At 39.1% G+C, this 25,387-nt stretch overlaps 1 protein-coding gene across 1 annotated transcript in view; it reads right to left on the bottom strand.

Annotated features, from left to right (window-relative positions):
• PSD3 (pleckstrin and Sec7 domain containing 3) overlaps window positions 1–25,387 on the bottom strand; it is a 492,408-nt gene that overhangs the window by 377,617 nt on the left and 89,404 nt on the right. Inside the window, exons 3-4 of the mRNA XM_028124024.2 lie at window positions 11,530–12,613; window positions 8,503–8,898 (exon numbers count right to left, since the gene is read on the bottom strand). Of these exons, the coding sequence (XP_027979825.1) occupies window positions 8,503–8,898; window positions 11,530–12,613 (1,480 nt within the window). The remainder of the gene's footprint in view (window positions 1–8,502; window positions 8,899–11,529; window positions 12,614–25,387) is intronic.

The raw sequence follows: 25,387 nt of genomic DNA, 5'->3' as shown, positions 1-25,387 counted from the left end.
ATCTTAAAATGCAGATCCTAATTTAGTGGGTCAGAGGTGGGGCCTGACATTCTGCACTTCCAACAAGCTCCCAGGTCAATACTGCTGGGAAGCAAGGTGGTAAGTAGAAAGATTAAAAATCTCAGTAGTTCAGTGTGTGTGATTTATTAGGCTTTCCTTTCATAATTCTTAATTCAGAGACCAGGAGAATACTGCAGACGGAGGTTTAGGTGCAGGCACATGAAATAGCATATGGGGTACAGGGATTATAAAGGTAAATCATTTACCTAACATTGGTTTAGATGTAGTTTAATATTAATCCTCATTAGCATTCATGAGAAAGATTATATTGAACATAACTTGTAGCATGGCCACTCAGGTCCTGAGTATTAAGGCTCTGCTAAGAGCTTGAGCCAATTTAATACAGACTCTGTATATCAGTTTATAAAAAGCTTACGAGATCCACAGTAGAAAAAGAAAAAAAGAAAAGATCAAAGCACTGGAAATGTACCTATTTTGGGTTCTGATAAACTGGTACTCCTATGGAAAATACCTTCAAAGAACTTTATTTCTCTTTTTTCTTCCCCAAACCACAAATCAATGGGTAACATTTCTCATCCAGTACTGCAAATCTTGTGTTAAGTGACCTCTACTGAGAGGAAATGTTATTGCTTCCTTTACAAGTTAAATATTGCACTGGTATATGAATAAAAAGATTGCTGCATCATCCCAACCAGTTACAATATTAACAGCCAATCCAGTTTTTATTTAGACCTGCGACTGCCCTTGTAATTAATATATATGCCCCAACATCTTTTATCATTTGAAGTCTTTTAATATGGTCTTTGATAAAAGATCATCCACTTCAGTGAGCATCCCGCAGCACTCCTCAGTGTAACAGCCACCATTATCCAGGGCGCATTACTTTAAGGTATAAACTGCAGAATTACAATGTTTCTAAGAAACCCTATTTCAAATCCAGCACCATTTCCTGAAGTCATCAGCAATTTATACAAGAGGCACTCAACAAATACAAAGAGCCCAAAACCACCAGAGCCAGCCAGGGCCAGGACTGTCTGGGAGGAAATGAAAGAACAACGATGACCAGAGCACGTAGCTTTTACACCGGGTGTAAACAAGGTGCTGTTGGAGAAATGAAGGTGCTGTTGGAGAAATGAAGCCAGCACAGAGAGCTGCCAGGAAAGTCACCTTAGGAGCTATTTTCTACAAATATGGAATCAGAAAGACACACAAGCAGCACTCTAGTGCTCCTGTGTGTGCATCTCTGCAGTGGCCTCAGTGCAGCCCCCGCCCTTCAAGAGTCTGCTCATGTCCACAGCAGCAGGCCTCACCTCTAAATCGTGGCTCCAAAGTCCCTGCAACCAACCTTCAATCTCATATTCCCACCAGCATTTGTACATAAAGCACCATCACTCCTCAAATTTAACCCGTTTAAACTGACCCCACTACAAGCTATTCTCCCACAAATGATCTCCCCACTTCCTATTACTTCTGGTCATCTAAGCTTGAAGTCTCCTTATGATTCTGACTCAGCCTTCATGTCCTATACTCAAACATTTGCCAAACCTTGCATCTTTTTTTCTTTACCAGGCTTTTCTTACCTATTTTCTTATATCCCTTACACTATTACTCAGAATAGTACAAAACTCACAGCAGGTTTAAAATAAATATCCACCAACTAGAACTTAGCAAATTCTTACAACAAACTATAAATTGAGTGGTGAGGTTATTTCCATTTTACCAATAAGGAATCAGAGGCTCTCTGAAGTAAAACAACCTACCCAACATCAGGCAGCCAGTAAAAAGGATGACTTGACCTCCTGGTCTTCTGATCCTAAATCCCCATATTTATGCCACCCTACCACAGTGCGTTGTACTTTATGAAAATAAGTGAGATTTCAGGAAGTCCAGTAATTAAGTGTGCCAGGCAGCTTAGAGCTGGGAGGACACCGCTGGCAGCTCAGAGGCTGATACAGGACTTGAGCACATGGTAGAGTAGCATGGACATAAATTTTGATTTATTTATCTCCTACTATGTACACCACTCATTGTCATGCCACTTGATTTTCTTTTCTTGATTTTTGTCACCTGATTAATTTCATTTGCTTTTCCTTCCTTTACCAGATAGGGATTATTCATTGTATTTTATACTTGGAAAGGCTCCCAGATTTTCTATTAGTTACTCAAGATTACAATCTAGTAAGGAACTGAGGCAGGATTCAAACCCAGGTATGCCTGGCTCTACCTAGTAGAGTCCACATCACTTACCACTGAGCAAGAACCCCTTTTGGTAAATAAAAAAACAAAATCCATTATAGCTGCTAGAAAAGCAGAAAGAAGAAGCTAGAAAGAAAAAAAATGAGAACCCATTTCCTGCAGAACTAGTTTTAAAATGTAAAAGAAAAGGACTAAAGAGATTACTAGAGCAACGGCTACCCTATAATCAACCTATGAGACAGTAGAGCTTCCAGCTTCTAATGACAGAAGAAAAGTTGGGTACTCAGTGGCCAGCCAGGTCTCTAAAGATGATTTCACAAGATCAAATCTTTTCCTCAGTCACCAGCTTAACTAATACCATGTTATTTTAATTTCTTATTTTAATACTTATACATTATATTAAAATGCCTGCAGGTTCTAAGTTGGAATTTCAAAAAAATTTTTGAAATCACACTTCACAAATTTCTGTATTAATCCTATTTCATGTAACTTTTTCCTAGACAGAAAGACACTAAAGAAAGAGAAAAACTGAGGAAAGGGGATACTTTTAAATGCCAACATTCCATTTGAGAAGGGGAGGGAGAGAACAAGAGGAAGGCAAAAAACCAAAACTATCAAATTCAGAGTGGACCCAAGACTGGCTGGAGCACTCTCCTCAGGCATACCAGTTGCAAGTAGATGTAATTCAACTCCTCTGCTGTACTCCACATCCTGAGCAGTATCTGAAAGAAAAACTAGGAAGCTGAGACATAAAATATATCCATTACACTAAACAGGTGATTTTAAAAAGCAGTTTTATATATTTCAGAGAACCAAAAGAAAGCTCCTGCCATATTACTGTATTTGATATCTCTCTTTTCCTATCTGTCCAAATCCAAGCTCAATAGAAAGGGACAATATTCAGCTCTGTTAATGGTCACAGTGACAACATTTGTGCCTTTCAGTCTTCAAGACAGAACTTACTGATTGGAGTGGCAATCATCAGATGATAAGCCAGCGAGGGAGAAACACCCAGACACAAAGGAACCCATTGGAACATGTACAACTGTAAGTCTCTAATTATCCTTTCTAATTTTGGAGCCATGTGACTGGACTTCACACAGCACTGCTGACCCTGTCAGCCTGAGTGCTCTGTAGCGGACCACAACGGGAGGGGATGCTCCTCTTTGCTCCTTCATTAAAATATTGTGTTGCATTCACAGGGTGAGCTATTTCCTGACTGACATGCAGCTCCCTCGCCAATATTCAGTGTTCAGAGCACCTGAGAGAATTTTACTATTTCTATCCAGGTTTAGTCCAGGGTCTTAAGAATTTTTTTCACCTTATAAAGAACGATCTATTTGATATCACAAAGGTATATAATCCTTTAAAAGACAAACAGTGAGCATATACACTCTTTGAAAATGTCCTTTCCGACCTGATACTAGAATATCACAGATTTGAAATGATTTCTTCTCTAAGTGGTGAGAGAGAGAGTATCGGGGAACACCAACCCCCTCTGGCCACCAACGCATGGCTAAATCCAAGACTGGAAGATGTTGCTGAGAGACAGAACTAAGTTTTGCTGAAGCGATACAACATCCTCATCACCATTCCCAAACATTTGCACCTGTCTTTAAAGAAGCCACACAATAGAGAACAGTGTCATCCTGCGTTCAAAAGAAATCACTGTCAAATACTGCTGCTAAAATCACCTTTAATGACAAAGTAAAGGCACATACTGAAGTAGAAAAAGATTTTAGAACATACCTAGGCAATGCCAAATATATTTTTGTTTTGAAACCAATAATAAATGGACTCTGGAGCCTGACTACCTGGGTTCAAATCCTAGGTGTGCCATTTACCACCTGTGTAACTTTGAGCAAGTTACTCAATTGTGCTATGTCTCAGTTTCCTTATCTGGAAAATGTGAACATTAATAGCTTCTTTCTCCTGGCTCCTTATGAGAAGTATGCACCATGTATTTACTAAATAAAACCCATAGGATGCCTCTGATATAAAATTGTGCTTAGAGACAACCTAAGTAATCTTACAATCTTTTCTACTGGCTGAGACCTAACATTTTATACATTAAAATCAATACGTCAACAGAGACGGGCTTAAATTTCTTGGTTCAGGTCTAGCTAGAATTAAAGAAGCATTATCAGGGAGATAGTCATATCATTAGTCACTAGTCATATCATTAGTCATATCATCCCCTTTCCTTTGAGCCTTCTTCAGATTCCCTTTATTTAATATGGTCAGAACCCCCCCAGTCCGCTGCCAACAGAACAGCAAGGCTGGTGAATAGAGACAAAATACTAGGCATGTGCACTTGTTTTATTTAGCACTTTCCTTATGTAAATGTCACAACATTTATTAATAAAATTGGAAAAATGTTTTTCCCTTGAATCCTAACACTTCGACCCTCAGTGCTTGGTTGAGGGAAGTCAATCAGGTTGGCAACTGTGCATTCTAATCTGGATTTCCTTAACAGACTCAACAGTCTACTTCCTTACCTCTGCAGAAGAATGTTTTAATGTAGAAGAAATGTTTAAAAGCCTGCTCGTTGATTACTTTAAAAATTTATGCAGACATGTTCATTATCAATTTGGTAAATTTTTTCTAAACACACACACCACCACCACCACCACCACCAAGTTCTACAATTACCAACTCAGACTCCTGATTCTCTAGACTTATGAATGAGAGAAATTAGATTTAGAAAAAGAACAAAGATATGAGACCAGGCAGCCTAGAACAGTGAATGTATCTGGTCTAAGAGTCAGACTATTTGAATTCTGGTACAGGATCTCTCACCAAGTAAATCCATCCCACCAAACTGGGACTCAGATTCTTTACCATAAAAATAGGAAAGGTTATCTAAGGCCCCTTTGAGCTGAAAATGTCATAATTCTTCAACCTACAATTCTTCTGATGCTGCATCTTGAAAGCACCAATAAGGCAGAGAGGGTAAAGAAAAACATAACAGTCATTCCAGTTTCTTTAAAATTTCTTAGGATCATTGACCTCACTCTATTTTTTTTAACCCTGAATAGAGACACATATCATAAAACAAAACCTCTTCCACCTATAACCATTTACTATCTTATGCCAACTCAAAGACCACAAAGAGATCCATCCAAGTCACCAGCAGGGTTCAAGGAAGGGTAGAATGACCACTAGTTCAGGAATCATGAGGAAGAATGCCAGAGCTGGGAGAGAAGTTTCGTTGGCACATTTCTAAGATGCTTCTCATTCAGTACTAGAATTCCATCTTATTTTTTAAAAAGTTACAGTGTAATATTAGTTTCAGGTGGGTGTTCAACACTTTCATTGCAATACCTTGTGCTCATCACAGTAAGTGTGCTCCTTAATCCCCATCTCATCCATCCACATAATACAAATAATATGTATTTTTTGTTAAAAAACAGTTGATTTAAATATCTGTTCTGTCTCTTTTTGTTTTGTTTTGTTTTGTTTTGGGGGAAAGGGGGTTTTGTTTGGATTCTTTTTGTTGTCATTGCTGGTGACTCGTGCTTTTTTTAACAGGAAAAACAAGTTCATTATATTCATATTTTTTATTTGTATTTTCAAGACTTTAAACATTTATGTTTAAAAGTGAGAAGAAGAAGAATATTTGGAAACTGATTCTTGAAATAATGCAAGCTTATAATGTATCCCAACTTTCTGACATAGATTTTTTTCTATAGCGAGCTCCTGTGGGCGTTCTCCAAGTATTAACCCCTGGACGATAGGAACTGGCTCCTGTGTGCACACACATACACACCCCCACACACATCTATCTATACATACTGGCTTAAGCCAAACTCTTGTCTTGCAGATGTGGAAATTGTTGCTTTATTTCTCTGATAAAACTGGTTTTAGACAAAAACAGGGATAATCACTCTCTTAGATCATGCTAATGTTAATAGAGAAGAAGCATTCTTTTCTTTCTATATGAAACTTGAAATGAGGAAAAGCAATTCTAGTATAAATCATGCAAGCATTATAATTACTGTATATAAGAAAATCCAAGAAGATTCAATCACTGTATAGAATGGTAAGGTACCAACTCATTTCTTATTGTTAATAAGAATATTGTTATCAATCATATTGTTAAATAAATTGTGCGCCAAAAGACAAAAGGGTGGTCCTTCTTGAATTCATGTACATGGTATTAACACAGTGTTCAGGGGAAGGGGGTTGCTATGAAAGTGCTGTTGCACTCCTTATTCCCTACCTCACCCATCCCCCTACCCACCTCCCCTCTGGTAACCATCAGATTGTTCTCTACTGTTAACAGTCTGTTTCTTGGTTCGTCTTACTGCTGGCCAAGATCTCATGGTTTTACAGTACAGGTAACACAGCTTTGTCTTGAGATGGACTGAAGTATACTGCTGTCTAAATGTGAGATGCTAAAATACTGTAATCTACCATAATACTCTTCCTTAACTATCTAACTCTGCCCTACTAAAAATGACTGGCACCTATGCTGGCCCCAGTGATGACTACTTCGTATTCCAAGTAAGCAGACCATACATTTGATTAAAACTTTCACCTAATTCCTTCCTGATCTGACTCGCTGATGTTCACCTCTTCTTTTTATTTACTTACCCGCCTTGTAACTTCTACAACAAAGCCTCTCAGCCACAAAACATCTCAGCTCCCCAACCTATTTCTGGGCCTGTTATATAAATAACTTCAACTCACCCCAGAAAGTTGGACTGAAATTTTAATAAAATTATCTGCATGCCTATACTACTGCATTTTATTACAACTTAGTTATCAGAGATGATGGTGAAAAAAAAGGACAAAAGAGTAGAGCAAAAAGGTCCCCCCTCTGAGGGGAGGGCCACCCTCCTCAGAAACATCTTCCCCTCAAAGATCCCCTCCAGAGACACCCTCCCTCTCAGGGACGCCGCCCCTCTCAAGAGATACAGGAAGTCTAAATGTGGACTTAGCAGCCAAACCAATTCTGATTCACAACACCTTTACTCAAGCTCCTACTTTATACCAGGCACTATGCTAGTTGCTTAAATCTATATTAACTCTTTAATATAGCCACATAGCATACTAGATTATCATTAACCCCATTTTGACAATAAATAGAGTGGGTATCAGAGAAAATAAGTGGCTTGCCCAAGTATTTCAGACCAAGGTCTTCTGCTTTTGAGACTAGAGATTTTTTTAATTATCTCACTAGTTACCCAAGAAGTCAACCAACATCCATGGTCCATTTCACATGGAAATCCACTGCTGCAATTCTATAACGTGTCAGTCTTGAATGTGTTCATCCAATGAAGTCTAGAAAATGCTCAACATAAGATGGACTGCTCACTAAGAGAGGTTCATTGGAAACCTGTAACATGAATACTGACTTAAAAAAAGCACTGACACTTTCTCATACAGCTTTAAAATAGTTTATCCCCATTTAACCTCCCCTCCACCTCTCTCAACACACACACACTGACACACGTCAATTCAGGAAAATTATATTCAAACCAAATTCACAAAATCGTTTGAAGTTTAGTATTCCCTGTGCATTGATAAAGATGCTAAATGACAGGTAAATCACCTGAGGGTGATGAGCAAGAAGAAATGAAATGCTGGATAATCCATAAATAGACAGGGAGTCACTAAATGACAGGTATGGCACATATAAACAATATAATTTGTCATCTTAGCCCCCAGATAGACTTAAATCCTAAAGTAGAGAGAGGAAGTATTTATAGCCTTGACCAAGTATCGGCTCTACCAAGCATTCACATAATCAGATCCTTCCCCCACCATCTCAGGAACAGGAAGAATGCCTGAGAGAAGAGGACCTCACAGAGCAAAGGCCTGGAAGAGACTCTGGTGCCCAGCTAACCCAACACCCTCAATTTGCAATTAAGGAATTCCTGGCATAGTCAAGCAACCCACTTCAAGTCATCAACCAATGTCAGTGCCAAAACAGAAGTCAACAGCTCTCAGTGCTCTTTTCACAGCACCATCACAGCCGCCGAAGCTACACCACGGGAGCTGACACCTACTCCTCACCCACGACTATTCGCTCAGGATCCAATTTACATACCGTAGTCCAGGAAACATCACCAAATACAATAACCACAGCTTGCCAATTTAGCAAACTGCTAGGGTGTACTCTGCCTGCCCCTAAAACCCAAATTACTTTCTACTCCCATCATTCACTTATATCCACAGAAACTGGCCAAACGCTGCTTAGATATATTCCACACCCAGATCTCCCAAAGAGAAAATGATACAAAAACCACCACGTGAAATTAATGAGACTAGAGATAGTACCTTCCCCAGAAAGCAATCTCTGGTGTGCCTCTCATGTAGATGGGGTCACTGGTGTCATTCAGCCCATTGGTGATCCCACTAGAATAGCCCATCACTATTCCACCATCTGCTGAGACGCTCAGGACATCTTGCTGTCCTGCCACTGACGTCCTGTCCAGGAACTGACTGCCTTCCTTAATGCGCTGCTGTATCATTGGAGTTAGGGGCATTTCAAAGCTAAAATAGCTATCAGGTTCTGAATATAATGTCTCCAAGGACTCAGCACTGTAGTATAAGGAAGTGTTGTCCAAAATGGTTTCAAACTGGGAGCTGTACACATCAGTGGAGTCCTCTGCATAACCAGGCCCAAGGATATCATCATCTCCTCCCCTAAAGTGCTCCTCTTGCTCAAGAATCCTGGAAAGGAAATAAGAATAAAGAATGTCAAAATTAGGCTAATATTCTTTTTATTTTTTCCCCTTCAACCATATAAAAAAGATAATATTCTGTAAAGCTAGCAATTATATTCTTTGGGCTTATATTTTAATATATTTCGGAAGGAAGATACCATGGAAACATATTCGGGTTGACAAACCTCTTGGCATACATGTGCTACACTACCCTCTAAATAATTTATATGGTTTCACACTAGTTTCCCAGTATGTGACTCTATCTGGTCAACTAAACTCCAAATAATAATTCCAATTATTAGCAGCTACTGTCATCCTCAATTTTAACGGACACATAAATATATTGTGTAAACTTAACGGAGTAAAAATACACTAAACTTTCAACAGTCTATTAATACTTTCTGATTTAAACAAGAACAAACGCCCTCAAAAGGATGAATACATTAGAATCCAAGGGTCGCCCCCTGCTGACAACAAGGCAGCACTGCAGAGAGATTTCAAGCCCCAAATTAAGAGAGCCAGCTATGACCTCTTAAAAAAGTTTGTTTTTTTTTAAGCCAACAAACCTGTTAACTCCAAGGCTAACCAAAACAGTGAAAACCCCTTACAATTTAATATACATGGGTAGAGCACCAACTACTTAGTATGCAGCATTCTGTTCAAATATTAAAAATGAACATTAGGATAGCTAAATAAAAACTTTAAAACTCAGTAAGAGCAAGAGGTCAAGAGTCAGAAAAACCTGGAGCTGAATGATGGATGTGCCAATTACCAGCTATGTCACTTTAGAAAACTTTACTTAACCTCTGAGCCTCAGATTCTTATAAACAGGAATACAATAAAAATAGAAAGAAAACTACCTTGTTAAGTATCCATATTCCTAGGTATTATGAGGGCTCACAATCAACAATACAGTTGTCTCTGTTGTTTTCAAATTACAAAGGTCTACCATGTACCAAACAGTATTCTGGGTTTTTATCTCTAAACAGCTTCTCACTGCTTATGGAATAAAATGGCAAGTTCCTATGAGGGAGCTCCTCCCTACCCCTCCACACTCGCCCCCCACACCGCAGGCCTGCTTCCCTGTGGTCCAGCCACACTGCTGTCCAACTTGCCATAAAGCCTTTGTCTCACACAACTCCAGGAAGCGCGCATAGTCAGGCAACCCAGCAGCCCTCCTTGACACATGCGGTTCCCGCCCTCCCTGGAGTACTCTTCCTCCCCGTACTCTGCCTGCTTAACTCATAGTTAATTCTCAAGTCTCAGCCTACTTAGCATTTCCACAGAAAGGCCGCCGCAGAGCCATCACCTGAATTTAAGTTATTTTTTCTAGTATGTCTCTCTTCCTCTACTTCACAGAACCTACCACTATTTATGATCCTGTAATTAATATGTTTATATGGTCAGTGTTTATCTTCAGCGGTAAACTCCATGAAGGCAGTGACCACAGGCCATTATCTATTTTGAACATTCTTTTATGTCCAGCATCTAGCAGGGTCAATAACATCGTAGATAATCAAACACTATTTGTGGAAAGGGAAAGAGAGGAAAGGAAGAATGAATTAATATGCAAAAGTGCATATTCCAGCAGAAATATAATTACTGAGCCATGTGCCACATATCAAGGCTGCTTGTGAGGGAAGTCTAGAGATTTTATGTGTTAGGGGGATGGGGGGGGAAGGAGTAGAGAGGAGGAGTCCTGATAACCATCCTAAAGGAACGTCACTCTAGATGGATTTGTTAATTAACTGCAGAGGAAAAGGTATTTTCCTTACACCAAACAAACACAAAAGCCCGACAGCCGTGACATAGATGTTCTCCCACATATACTGTAAAATGTGGTGTTCTGAGGACTGATGGGAGAAAAGATGGTACAAATTGGAAATGAGAGTATACAACAAATCACTCTGCCAGAAGGAGCACTGCAATCAAGAGAGGTGAAGAGAGCTGGGTCCTGTCTTCCATTTATCCAGGCTCTAAGCTGGTGCAGATGTCAGAAATGTGTGGAAAGATCAGGAAATACCATATATGTAAGTTGACTTATCAGGCCCAAAATCCAAACATGTGCTACTTGGGAGAAGGGATTCTCATGTCAATGCCAAGAACAACTGAATTATAAAGTCTACTTCTGACCTCCTGACCTCCTTACTAAACCTAGGAAACTGAGGCAGCCCGCACCCAAAACCCCTGCATTCACACATGTCTGCAGCTTGTGTGCAGGTACTGGTGTTGCATCCAGAAGAAGTGCCTAAGATAAGATACAGTGACTGTAGGATATGTCAAGAGTCCAAATCTTTTCATATTATTAAAGATAACTGCGGGGTATTGTGTATGTAGCTATCTTGATGCTGGAAAACTTGAAACCTGTCAAATATAAAAAAATTGTCAGAAATGGATGGGTTTGCAGGTTCTCCATAACTCTCCCTCCGTAGTCTATGCCTGACGGACAGCTTTATAACAAAATCACTTTAGTATCTTTGGGACTTAGAAGGAATCCAGCTCACGGTAACTTCTCTTGCATTCTATGATAACAAGGCCCCAGGATACTGTGTTGAGTTCTCATAGCCAAGCATGGGACGACATTCTCCTATAACGTGTACCAGGCATCAGAGACAGCAGGATGACTATGGGAGCTCACCTTCCCTTGTCTGTCTCCAGGTCAGGTTTCTTCTCAGGATGTTCTCTGTTTTCCTTTAGGAAGACCTCATCCTCTGCACTGTCGACAAGAGGCAGAGGGGAAAACGTCCCTGAGCTAGCGTCCGGCTTCTCTGATGAAGTGCTCCAGGTTCCATCCCAAACACTCTCCGTCAAACCAACTGAATTATACAAACCAGCAGATGAGAGGAGATGGCTTGGCATGTTGGAAAACTCTCTGCTTTCAGGAGAGGTCAGCCTTTCCGACGGGATCTCAAAATCCACAGGGTGCTGTGTCTCTCCTTTCTCCCTTCCTGTCCACAGTATTTCCACCCCTTGAAACTCCACATGTTTGACCCGGCCAGGGCGTCCTGTGGAGCTACCTTGATCAGACCTTCTCTCCCTCAAAAAACCAACACTGCCCGCAGAGGTATGGGTCACTGCTGGGCTCCCCAGGGAGGAGACCGGACGAGCGGGCTCCTGCACACGAAGAGCCCCTTTGCTACCACTATCAGTTATCTCAGAAAGCTCTGCCTGAGCCTCTCCAGTTAACAGTACAGTCAGATCCTTCTGGATGCTCAAGTAAGAATTCTCCTCAGTTGCAACTTTAGCTGAAAGAGGTATATCTGGTCCTTTTCCTTGGCCAGCAGGAAATAATTTGTTGGCTCTGTGTCTCTTTGTTTTATGAAGGGCAGTGTCCAGCTCCCTCTCCACCTGCTGAACTGAAAAACTAGAAACAGCATCTTTGTCCAGTACCTTTGTAGCCTGTAATATTCCTGAAGCTATTCTGGCTTCCGTGGCTTCCAGAGTTGAAATCAAAGAGTCAATGGGTTGTAAACTTTGTTCCTTGAGGTGACTTTGAGAGAGGGACTCTCTGACATCTTTTGGTCCTTCTGTAACACTGTCAGGCCCAGAGTGGTGGCCGTCGAGAAGCTGGGCCCCCTGCTGCCCCTGTGGGCCGCCCGGCAGAGACTCTGTATCAAACCCAAGAGAAGTTCTTAGGCCTTCTCCACTCTCCTCCATGGTCCCATATTCTGGAAATTCATTTGTGACATTCGGTGGCAGTAAAGTGCTTCCTCCATGATCACCTACGGATAGAACAGAATGGACACATAACTTGTTTTGAACAACAGGTTCCAATGTAGATTAATAAATATCCACACATATCAGGTACTCAATAGTCCTTGTTTGATTCTTTCACTGTCTCCTGCCCCTCAGCCACCCAGCAACACATTCTTCTCATAACTTCTCATAACTTTGCAGTGGTCCCTTCCACTTAGCTTACATGAGGGCAAAGGTTTTAGTACAGAAGGAGGCATCTAATGACACACGCCATCTTTCACCGTTTTGATAAAGTCCCACACGTGCAACTCAGTTGCTGCACATGCAAAAAGAAATTAAAATAGGGGCGCCTGGGTGGCTCAGTTGGTTAAGCGACTGCCTTCGGCTCATGTCATGATCCTGGAGTCCCGGGATCGAGTCCCACATCAGGCTCCCTGCTCAGCAGGGAGTCTGCTTCTCCCTCTGACCCTCCCCCCTCTCGTGCTCTCTATCTCTCATTCTCTCTCTCTCAAATAAATAAAATCCTTAAAAAAAAAAAGAAAAACAAAACAATCCTTTAAAAAAAAAAAAGAAAAGAAATTAAAATAAAATCCGTACCACTTGCCGTATACCACTTGTGAAGTAGTAACTAGAATATTTATATTAGGCATAAAAACAAAGAGCCTTATGATCCAGCCAACAGCATCTGTGCAGTACAATCTCCGAGACAGATATGATCTATTTAAAGTCAGTAAATACTTTTTCAGCTGGAAGCCTCCCCTTCACTATTGGATTTCTAAGGGGAAAAAAGGCTTTCAGAACATCCTCGGAGAATGAGAGTGAAGTCAAAATGGAATAGGATACTTAATGTGTTAAGAAATATTTCCAGAATCCCAGCAGCATAAAACCTAAATGGAGTGTTATACAGAACCCCAATATATGAAGCAGTAAAAACAATAATTAGTACATATTTACTGCAACAAACCAAATTTACATTTTCTTATTAAAATGGCAGTCACTGAGAACAACAAGAATGTTCTGATGAAGAAAATGTTGCTAAATTCAGGTTTCTAGTGTTTTGGGTGAGCAATACGGGCCTGCAGTTGTCTTGTATTATCTTCACCCGGCTTTGGTATTAGGGTAATGCTGGCTTCACAAAATGAATTGGGAAATATCCTATATTGGTATCTGTTTATACCTTTTACACTTTTTTAAAACATTTTTCATGTTTTATACTTTTTTTGAGCTCTTAAAAGTTTTCTCTCCATTAATCGGTTTCTTCAGCACTTTAAAGCTATAAATTTATTGTTAATATGCAATGAAAGAAAAAAGTGAATAATCCAAAAAGATGTTTTCCTTTCTTTAACATAGTAAAAGAGCTTAAAATGCATAGAGAAGTACTTAGTCCACAGTAGGAAATATTTCCTTTAAATTTTAAATGTTTTTCATTATTTCTCTAAGCTAGTACCTTTACAAAAATTCAAGGACCAAAGAATATAGAATTTCAAAGGTTGGAGGGATTTAAGAATTAAATCAGCCACCTAACATAATTAGGTGAGAAACCAGGCTCAACTGAATGATATACTCTACCAACCTGATACAACAAATAAAAAATCAGAGCTTTTCTAGTCTACCTCTACTATGCTTTACATCCCTCCTCGCCCCTCCACCTTTATTGGTAGTAAGGTACCCTAATATGTGTGTCTTCAATCTTTTCCCTGAAATTTAAAAATCTTCTGAAATGGTTAACCAATGCCCAGCCTCATTTTCCCATTTTGTTCCTAAACCAAAAATTATGTTGCTTTCTGTAGTTTCGCACTGCCTACAGAATAAAGTCTAAACTCCTTGAGCTAGAAGTCCCAATCCCAAACCAATCCCAATCTATCTTCCCCAAATTACTCTTTTTCTCTTGTTCAACTCTTTTCAAATATACTATACTATTACTTCTCTAACTGAAGGAGGGATACAGCACATGAATACCTTGAAAAGGTTCTCTCAAATATATACTGGAAATTAAGTTAACTATATATACATGCCTTTGCCTTTGCTCAATCTCTTTTCCCCACAGGACATAGTTTTTCTTGCCATCTCTAAAGACCAGATTGTTTTCCTCCTTCAAGACCTAACTCAAATTCCCTTTCTCTAATTAAGTCTTCCCTTAATCACCAGCCCTTGCAAGAAGTCACCTCTCCCCTTATAAATATCAAGAGAATCTTAGCTGTACATTACATATAGTAGTACAAATACATGAAATAAGTGGACATGATGTTAGCTCATATTTTAAAGCTACAAAAGGCAACAATTTTTAACCTATCTGAAGTGCTTTAACAAAACTGCCCATAGTGACCATTGAAGCCATACATATATTTAACATACCAAAGGGAAATCCGTTCAACAAAAGGAAGAAAAATTACACTTTATCATTCAGGAGTCCACTTTGCTCTAACCGTTTAAACTGCCACCTGTAAAACCACCACTAAAATAAACACAGCACACTAGCCCAAAGAGAAGTGACCATAAAGAAATCAAGAAAAGAGGCCTCAAAGGAATTAAATAATCTCTCCATCCTATTTTTAATACTTTTCATTAAAATGTACCACAAAAAGGAGATGGCAAATGCATCAGTTGTGGGAAACAGCTTGTGATATTGTGATATAACAACTTCGCAACTGGTCAAAGAAAGTGAGACAAAAGGCAGAAGGACAAAACCAAAACCCTGCATGACAAATAGCTTGCTTTACTATTCCAGTCAGTTCTCCTGTTCTAAGTTTACTGTTCTAATAAGTACTATTCTATTAAGTTTTGTTTACTTTTTAACTGAATACGGACTAGCATAGACCAAGAGAAATCAATGTTCTGAGAGGCAAATTGACTTGACCAAGGTAAATGGAACGACGTTCAACCATATATTATGCGAGAATTACAAGTCAGGACTAGATTCATAGTCTTTTTGTCTCTCAGGAGTAAATTCCTGGGAAAAACTAAGAGGCCTCTGGTTTGTCAGACCTTTATTTTGACAGCAATAATATTACCAAACACAATAAAGAATGAAAAATCTTCCAGTTGTAGCTTCTGAGTAAAAATAGCCTTAAACATCACATGGCTCTTGGGGCGCCTGGGTGGCTCAGTCGTTAAGCGTCTGCCTTCGGCTCAGGTCATGATCCCAGGGTCCTGGGATCGAGCCCCGCATCAAGCCCCGCATCAAGCCCCGCATCGGGCTCCCTGCTCCGCGGGAAGCCTGCTTCTCCCTCTCCCACTCCCCTTGCTTGTGTTCCCTCTCTCGCTGTGTCTCTCTCTGTCAAATAAATAAAATCTTTAAAAAAAAAAAATCACATGGCTCTTGGTTAGAGCACTCGTCACAGGACTCAGCATAGCATCAAATCTTTCCTTTCAAATAAGGCATTTCTTTGTTAGAATGCAAGAGCGGTTCATTTTTGCTGCTTGCATTTCAGGTCACCACTCACTTAAACTGTATTTAACAACAAACAAAACTTCATAAGATATTAATCCTGACCTTCTTATTTAGAATTTCTGACCTATTCCTTATTTTTAAAAGTCGGGACTATTAGGGTAATTGTTTTTTAAAAGACCAAACTCTTCTTTTACTTTAAGATTTTTTTTCTGTTCCCTTTGGAAACAGGACCACAGATACTTCCCACTAAATGCCTATCACTTCCAAAATTCCTTCAAATTCAACATACTTCTTTAACTACCTGCTGTGTACTATAAATATAGGGGATTCAAAAGCAAATACTGCCAACGCATGAAAAGTCTGTTTACCATGTTAGAGAAGTTTATTCTGGTAGCATCTGAAGGGATATACAGGGGAGAAAGAACAAGCATAAACAGACTCAGGAGTAACAACACAGGCTACTGGCAATAGCCCAGGTGAGGTGATGCGCGCTTGAGCCTGGGCAAAGGCAGAAGGGACAGAACAAAGATGCAAGGGCTCCTGCATCTCCCACTCCAGTGGGAGTATCCAGTATCCACACCCAGTATCACCGCATGCCCTCTGCCCCAGCCCCCACCAACTTCAACATGCTCCCACAAATCTACTGCTCAGCCCATGCCGACTGCTGTGGGCTCTTACATCTCACTTGTTAAAGCTTTTCCTTCACCTTTGTCAGTCTCTATCACTAATGTAAGAATCCAAGTGAATACTGAAATAGCTATTTCTCTTCCCAAAAGTCTTACTGAATTAGTCTTGCCCAAATTTGGTTCCATATCTGTGACAAAGGGATTTGTGAAGTATAAAAAAAGAACTTTAGCACTTACCTAAGTATAAACCACACACTAGTAGAATCTGAATTAATAAGAGTTCATAGCTTTTCTGCATTTATTTTTCCCCCTAAAGGAATGAAAATGTAGTGTCAAGTGTGTAGGAGGGAGGGGAGGGGAGAGAGAAGAAGAGTTTTTCACACTCATGTGAAATACATATACTTTGGGGAGTTATCTATTTTTATTCCTTTAGGAATCATCTTTTTCTAATAGGAATCTTATCTGCCACTTTGTATATTTGGTCAGATCCCTAACAAATTGTTTTTTGTTGTTTAGTAAAGATGCTTTTCCTGTGATGAACTAAATCGAGTAGTTTTTTTAATGTTTTTTTTAACTTAATATATTGAGAAAGAAATGGGATACTTTTTAATGTTAACAAGATCAATTTCAAGAGTGCTTTGGGTTGTAGGTTAAATAGCCATACACTTCTGGGAAACAGGGACAGGTCTAAAAATTTAAAAATGGGGTGAAGTTCTGAAAAGACTTTTTTTTTTTTCAAATAAGGCATACAGATATACATATAGGTACATGAAAAGATGTTCAACATCATTAATCATCAGGGAAATGCAAATCAAAACCGCAATGAGATATCAGTTCATACCTCTTAGATAGGCCAGTATCAAAAACACAAGAAAAACAAGTGTTAGAGAGGAGGTGGAAGAAAGGGAACCCTTGTGCCCTGTTAGTAGGAATGTAAATCGGTGCGGCCACTGTGGAAAACAGTATGGTGGAACCTCAAAAACTTAAACATATTATTTACTATCGTATGGCCCGGCAATTCCACTTTTGGGTATTTATCCAAAGAAAATGAAAACACACTAATTCGAAAAGAGAGGCACCCCCATGTTCACTGCAGCATTATTTACAATATCCAAGATATGCAAACAGCCCATGTGTACGTCAACAGATGAATGAATGAAAAAAATCTCACAGGCACGTGCACACGCACACAGACACACACACATACACACACACTGAAATATTATTCAGTCATAAAAAAAGAAGGAAATCCTGCCATCTGCAATAACATGGATAGACCTTGAGGGCATTATGCTAAGTGAAATAAGTCAGACAGAGAAAGACAAGTACTGTATGATCTTATTTACATACGGAAATCTAAAAACAGCCACAACAACATCCAAGTTCACAGAGAACAGATTGGTGGTTACCAGAGGCAGGGCATGGGAGTTAGGTGAAATGGGTGAAGGGGGTCAAAAGGCACAAACTTCCAGTTGCAAAATAAATAAGTCACGGAGATGTAATGTGCTGTATAGTGATGATAATTAACGATACCGTATCATATATTTCAACGTTGCTAAGAGAGTAGATCTTAAAAGGCCTCATCACAAGAAAAAAAAATTACAACTATATATGGTGATGGATGTTAACTATACGTTCTGTGGCGAATATTTTGCAATATATACAAATATCAAATCGTTATGCACTTGAAACTAATATAATGTTACATGTCAGTTATACCTCAACTTTAAAAACCTGTTTTTCTTCAAATCATAAGGAAATGAGCCTGGGCTTAAATAAGATGGGCTTCAGAAAGACCGTGGCCTTCTAAGAATGATCCTGAGGACCAGTAAATGAAATGGATTTTCTTCCATTCTGGCTAGCAAACTCCTTAAAAGAAAATGGTCAAAGGAAAAAAGTAAGAACTATTCGGCAAGTCTACTGCAGAGTAGGACACAGGAAGCTGAAATGTGAAGCAAGTAAAAAGGTTTATCATGAGGGATTCTGATCAACAGGATGTCAGTTTCCCAAGAGAATATGACTGTCATGTCTATGCCTAGAGCCCCAGAAGAACCATAATTATGAATTCTACACATACATATTCCCTAGAAACTGGATCCAGTAATGTTTAGAAAGAGGATTTTTGTTTTTGTTTTGTACTGTTTTTGTTCTGTTGCCTTGAGAATATAAACTGCAAAAGGCTGGAACTTGGCTTTCTTTACCTTTATATCCCCAGAACCCAGAACAATAGTACCTAGCAAAATGGATATATTTGTTGGATAAATGAATAAATGAAGAACGTCCTATAACCATCAGGATACCATTTAATAGAACCTCAAAACACAAACAAGAAGAAACCTACCAAAACACAAGCAAAATACTCCATATCAGTGCCATCAGCCTTCTGTCCCCTAGTCCCAAGTACAGGCTTGAATAGACTGCTGCAAACATGGGGGTCCTTCCTAACGTTACAGCTAGCTAATTCTTCCAACTGCTCAGCCAACATTTATTGTGAGCCAAGTATGTGCTGAACACTGGAAAACAAAGCAACAAACAAGGCCAACGTGGCTCTCGCCATCAGAGAGCTTGCAATCCAGTAACTCCGTTTGTATGCACTTGTTTATTGCAGACAAAGTTCAGGCAGTGGTAAAAATAAGAGGACACAATCTTGCCCACCGTTCCAGATTTCAACATGACCCCACAGGGGCTTACCATTAAGAATAAATTTCTCAACTGACTGTCTTACTCTAAGTGCTATGCTGTCCAATATGTTACGCACAGCCACATATGGCTACTTAAATTTAAATTAATTAAAATAAAATAAAATTGAAAATCCAGTGCTCAATACCATATGTAGTTAGTGGCTACCATATTGCACCACACAGATATAGAACATTTTTCTGTGATCACAGAAAATTCTATTTGGAAGTACCGTCCTAGAATCTTCCTACTCAGAGTGTGGCCTTGGGACAGTAACACAAATACCACCCAGGAGTTTGCAAAAAAACGAAGACTCTGGTGCCACCCTAGACCTTCCTAATCAGAATCTGTATTTCTAAAAAGAAACCCAGGTTATTTATATACACATTAAAGTAAGAGAAGCACTTCTCCACAGAACTACAATAGTATCTACTACAATATCTAAAGTTGTTCTGACTACATTTCAACGGCTACTTTTTTATTCTAAAATATAATCCCAAGGGGCGCCTGGGTGGCTCAGTCATTAAGCGTCTGCCTTTGGCTCAGGTCATGATCCCAGGGTGCTGGGATCGAGCCCCGAGTCGGGCTCCCTGCTCGGCAGGAAGCCTGCTTCTCCCTCTCCCATTCCCCCTGCTGTGTTCCCTCTCTTGCTGTCTCTCTCTCTCTGTCAAATAAATAAATAAAATCTTTAAAAAAAAATAAAAAATATAATATAATATAATCCCAAGAGTTCCTACCTCCTAACTGAAAGGTCCAACTGTTTAATCAAGTAGACAACAACTAAAGAAACTTACAGTCTCATTCCTACAAGAGAAGGGCTTGCTCATTCTCATCTGGGTTTGCCCTCCAGTCATCCTAGAATCTTTCTTAAGAGAGGAAGAGAATCTCCTCTACTGTGATATAATCTCTTCTTTATTTTACATCTCATAGTAAATTTCTCTCACAGTGAATGGTCAATGACTCAACTCTACTTATGGAAAAAAAAACATAAAATCCTAAAGTAACGCAAATGTAAACTTGAGCATTGTAAACATCTGTACACAGCCTTAACGAAATAACATTAGAGCTTAAAGGGAAAGGGCTGAGGGAAAGATAAGCTTTTTCAATTTTTAAAAACAGGATTTTCCCAGACTTTTAATGTACATGTCACTGGATATATTACTTGTAAAATAAAAATGCATGGACAAATTCACTCTGATGAGGTACTTTCAAGAGTGCACTAGGGGGTCTGTAATCTATTTTTTATGAGTTCAAATCAACAGATTTTCATTTCTTTATAAATCGCAGCTAACTTAGCCACTAAAAATCTATTTTCTCTCCTTTCCGTGTACTTTGTTCATAAATGCAATAACATTGGGTGCCTAGACGGCTCAGTCGGTAAAGCATCTGCCTTTGGCTCAGGCCATGATCCTGTGGGGGTCCTAGGGTTGAGCCTGGCATTGGGCTCCCTGCTCAGCAGGGAGTCTGCTTCTCCTTCTCCCTCTGCCCCTCCCCCTGCTTGTTTTCTCTCTCTCTCTCTCAAATAAATAAATAAATAAACAAACAAATAAATAAATAAATAAAATCTTCCTTAAAAATGCAAAAAATAAAAATTAAATTAAATTAAAAAATAAAAATAAAATGCAATGTCACTGGTACTCTCTGTTCCTTAATGAATATCATTTAGCAAACACCTTAAGACTTACATCATAAGTTAGTGTGATAAAAGAACTATAAATTCCTAAATTATTTTAACACTGGAAATTTTACAGAAATAAGCTTAAAGTCCCCCTGACTTGTCAAATAGGAATTCAGTCCCACAGATAGGAGGGCGATCACTTTGTCCCCTTTAGTGTGAAATTTCCTAAATCAATAAAAAAAAATTGGAAAACAAAGGTCCAGTTTACAAAATGTATAAAAAGCCTTGCAGAGCTAAAAAATCTCAAATACATTTCATCTATAAGTAACTATAATCCTTAACTGTGAATAACAGTGATCAATGTTTTTAAGTCTAATAATAAACCCCTCCAGTAATAGTGATGCATGTACACGTTGTTCAGATTTGCAATGCAACAGAAAAAGTTGCCTTTAAAAAAATAATCTGGTCTGTTTTTACTAGGCAATGGAAAATATATTTAGTATGATAAAAATAACAGAAAATGAGTATGAGTAATGAGAATTTACTAAATGAGTAATCTAAGTACACTGTATTTTGGTACACACCCTTCACCCTAATAAAACTCACAGAGAATGCTGGCTACTGTCTGGTTACTAATAAGTCTAAAAACACACATATTTCAGGTATTTATTTATATGCTGCAAAAACCAGGAAAAGGCCTGCCGACTACGACACAAGCTATTAGCATGTGCACACAACTAGAGACTGTTGCATGAATTGAACACTCTTCCTGAGTGATTAATAGTTACAGCTGTGCTTACCAGAAGTGATATATCACATACTAATGACTCAGAGCCCATTTCTCCCCATTCAGTTCTAATCCCCGGGGACATGACGCTAGCTTACCATCTTGGTCAATTTCAGAGGAAGCTCCGCAAGCTAAGGAGCGGCCCTGCATCCAGCATAGGGAAGGTAAACGAGTGAGATAAGGAACAGCCCACTAATTTTAAACCAAAGTCTCTGCACGTGTGCAGAACACTATTCTCGTCGTGGAGAAGAAACACTAAGCTGTAAGAGTCAAATTGAAGCCTAGCTTTAAAATCATTGTTTTTTAAAACTGGTTTCCTTTTGTCAAACAGTAAGTTCCTCCACTGTCCTCCACTTCTCGTAACTTTTCTTTTTATATCCACACCTTGTGCTTCTCCTTTCAGCCTTATTCTGACTAAAGCTGCTCCTCTGATTTCATCCATTCTATCCATTTTCTACTTCCTATTTAGGAATTCACACTTTTAAAAACCCAATTTTATTTTTTACTTTTTTTCAGCTTTATTGAACTATAATTGACATACAATATTGTGTAAGTTTAAGGTGTATGTGTTAATTCGATACTTATAGACTGCAAAATGATCAACACCATAGTTTAAGCTAACATCTCCATCATGTCACATAATTACCATCTCTTTTTTTGTGGTGAAAACATTTAAGATCTACCCTCCTTAGCAGCTTCAAAGTGTATAATACAATATTACTAACTACAGTCACCATGCTGTACATTAGATCCCCAGAACTCACTCATAACTGAAAGCTTGTACCCTTGGATCAACATCTCCCCATTTCCTCCACCCCCCAGCACCTCATAACCACCATTCTATTCTCTGAAAAACCCAATTTTAACAATTCTCTGACCCTTACTTTTTGTTATTTTATTTTGAAAAGCAAGAAAAGTTTAAACTTTTAAATAATTCCACAATTTTGTTTACAGCAGTCTCTCTTCTGCTAAAGTTAATATGAATCTGGTAGTATTAATATAAATTCTTATATAAAATATTTTATGAGAGATTTTAGTATTTAAGAAACTGAAGTTGATGTTTCAAAATACAAGTCTTGGGGCGCCTGGGTGGCTCACTCGGTTAAGCAACTGCCTTCAGCTCAGGTCATGATCCCAGGGTCCTGGGATGGAGCCCCACATCGGGCTCTGGCTTCTCCCTCTCCCTCTGCCACTCCCCCTGCCTGTGCTCTCCTGCTCTCTCTCTCTGTCAAATAAATAAATAAAATTTTAGAAAACAAAACAACAACAAAAAAACACAAGTCTTCTTTTTTTTATCATGAATGCCAAGCAGCTGGAGTTCCTCGCAGTGATGATCAACTACAGCTGTGGACTTCTCTACACTGCTGTGTCAAGACAGATGTTAGGTGCAATGGTAAACAACCTCGCTCAGCCTCCAGTCTGTAATAAGCCTCAGCTGATTCGTATTTGCATTCGGTGATTTTCATGCTCAAAAAGAGACCCACAGTTTTGCTAAGGATTCAGCTGCAAACTAACATGAGCAATAATTCCAAGTATATCTGAGATGCAAATTTCATAGAAAGTCAAGTACCCTGGTGAGAGAAAAATAAATCTTGTATTACTCTAAAAGTGACACTTTCAATAGACATAAAAAACACACGCCCGTTTATAAACTGAGGAGTTAAATTATAAATCTCCAATGGATACTATCTCAGCCTTAACTACAGTGTTCACAGAACATTCCTGGTGCTACCCTGTGGCCAACCTTGGTTCTCTTCTAGGCTGCTCAGAGCCATACTTTAGGCATGCAGATGGAAAGGGGTTTGAGCTCTTTAAGAGAAACTCCTCCCCTATTCCCGTCCAGTGCCACAATATTATGTCTTTCTAAAACTACCGGGGTAGCCTGTTTTCCTCCTTCTTTCTATATAATACATCACAAACAGAGAGTAGAGAAATAGGTTGAGAGAACTGTATTCTCAGGAAAGCCGGTTGGACAAAACAAAAAAACCAATGAAAGGAAATAAAAGCACAGGTAAGAATATTGCTTTCTATTTAAGAATAAAAATTTTGGAAAATCCAATGTCAGATGCTAAAATAAACATTCCAGGTTAAAGCCAGGTAAGGTACTGGGCAAAAGCACTCAGAGGGTAGGTGGCATCTTTCTGATGACTGGGGAATTAAAAAAATATTGGCATGGGCATCCCTAAATAATGCGGTATGCTCTTTCCTATGTCAGGATTCAGCACAACCTGGTCTAGCCCCAGGGGTCTCCTACTGGGACAGTCAAAAGACAAGACTAGTAAGCAAAAGCAGTCAATAATACAGATGGATCATTTCACAGCAGCATTTTACAAGAGATAGATATATAAAAATATATTTGCCTGCATAGACCTACAAATAGAGGTTACTCACAGAGATTACTGTAGCTCCAGCAGTTACCCATTGATCATAGAAAATGCCCAGTTCATCAGCTTAATGCTTGAGAAAAGTTAGCCAGAAAAAAAAACAGCTAATTCAAAATCTGCTGTTCTAGTCAACTGGAAGCAAATGAGTTTCAAATTTCCTGGCAGCCCCTTTTGCCCTGCACTGCACACGGTGATGTCAATGGAAGCACTTTGAGCACTGGAAACCCTAGCTGAGAGGAGCTGCCGCCTCAGTCCCTCTCTCACAAAGGCTAAGCCGCCTGTTTGCTAGCTCGCTCGCTCGCTTGCTTGCCCTCTTTCTGCCTGTCTCTCTCTACCTTGGTAGCTTACCGAAAACAACCACCGTAGGGCTTTTCTATATTTGTGAAAACTACTTCCAAGGAGATAATTGAGATGACGGGAGTTAGCTTTAATGTAACCATTTCCCCAGTGCGGCGGCAGAAACCCCAGCAAAGGCTCGGAGAGGATTGTACCATCCTCAGTGACATCAGAGGTGGGGCTGTCCTCTCAGGATTATGCAGCATTTTCTCTGATGAGGGAATGACATATGTGAAAGGAAATGCATGGGTTCCCTGTAAAAGGGTTTAATTCTTGTGTTATTTAAACAGAAAAGGCAAAAGCAAATACAATGCTGAAAAACTGCCGTAGGAAGATATAAATCCTGCTTTGCCAGTCCTTATCTCATTGCTAAATGACACTGCCATCTCAAGTCATTTTACTGATGATTAATTACATTATCATTCATGTGATTAAATTAATTTTAATGGGTAATTGATATTACTTGGGAAATGTGATATAAAAAATTCAAAGACATTAACATCTAGTTTTAAATATGATGGCATAAATTTTTACATCACTAATAGAACCTTGGATGTATGCAATACCTTTCAACATAATCTCAATAAAAATACTAAATGCAAAAACTAAGTTTTGTAGATGAGAAAAGTGAGGTGAAAAATAGCACAAAATGAATAGCATAATGTAATACTGGTCCTTATCATATAAATGTATAAAGCACTCAAGAGTGGCAACCAGTATATAATAAAAGCTCAAGGTTAATTATTATTGTTTTCCATAATCATCATTACTTTTAGTATTAATGTCACATTTTCTTACTAAAACTGCCAACTTTTCAAAACCCTCTCCCAAAAGAGCTGCTATTTTTCCAGAGTTGATTAGAAAAGCAAAGGACAACCTCTGCTGGCCTCATATAAACATTAACCAATCAATGAATCACTGATTCCCTATGAGATGCAAGATGGAAGTTATTAGGCATGCCATTCAAAAAGCTCCTTAT

This window comes from Eumetopias jubatus, unplaced genomic scaffold (assembly GCF_037043125.1).
Source record: "Eumetopias jubatus isolate StellerSeaLion01/CBP00866 unplaced genomic scaffold, mEumJub1_p1.0 scaffold_2, whole genome shotgun sequence".
Taxonomy (NCBI): Eukaryota; Metazoa; Chordata; class Mammalia; order Carnivora; family Otariidae; genus Eumetopias; species Eumetopias jubatus.
This window is presented reverse-complemented; position numbering and strand designations above follow the sequence as displayed.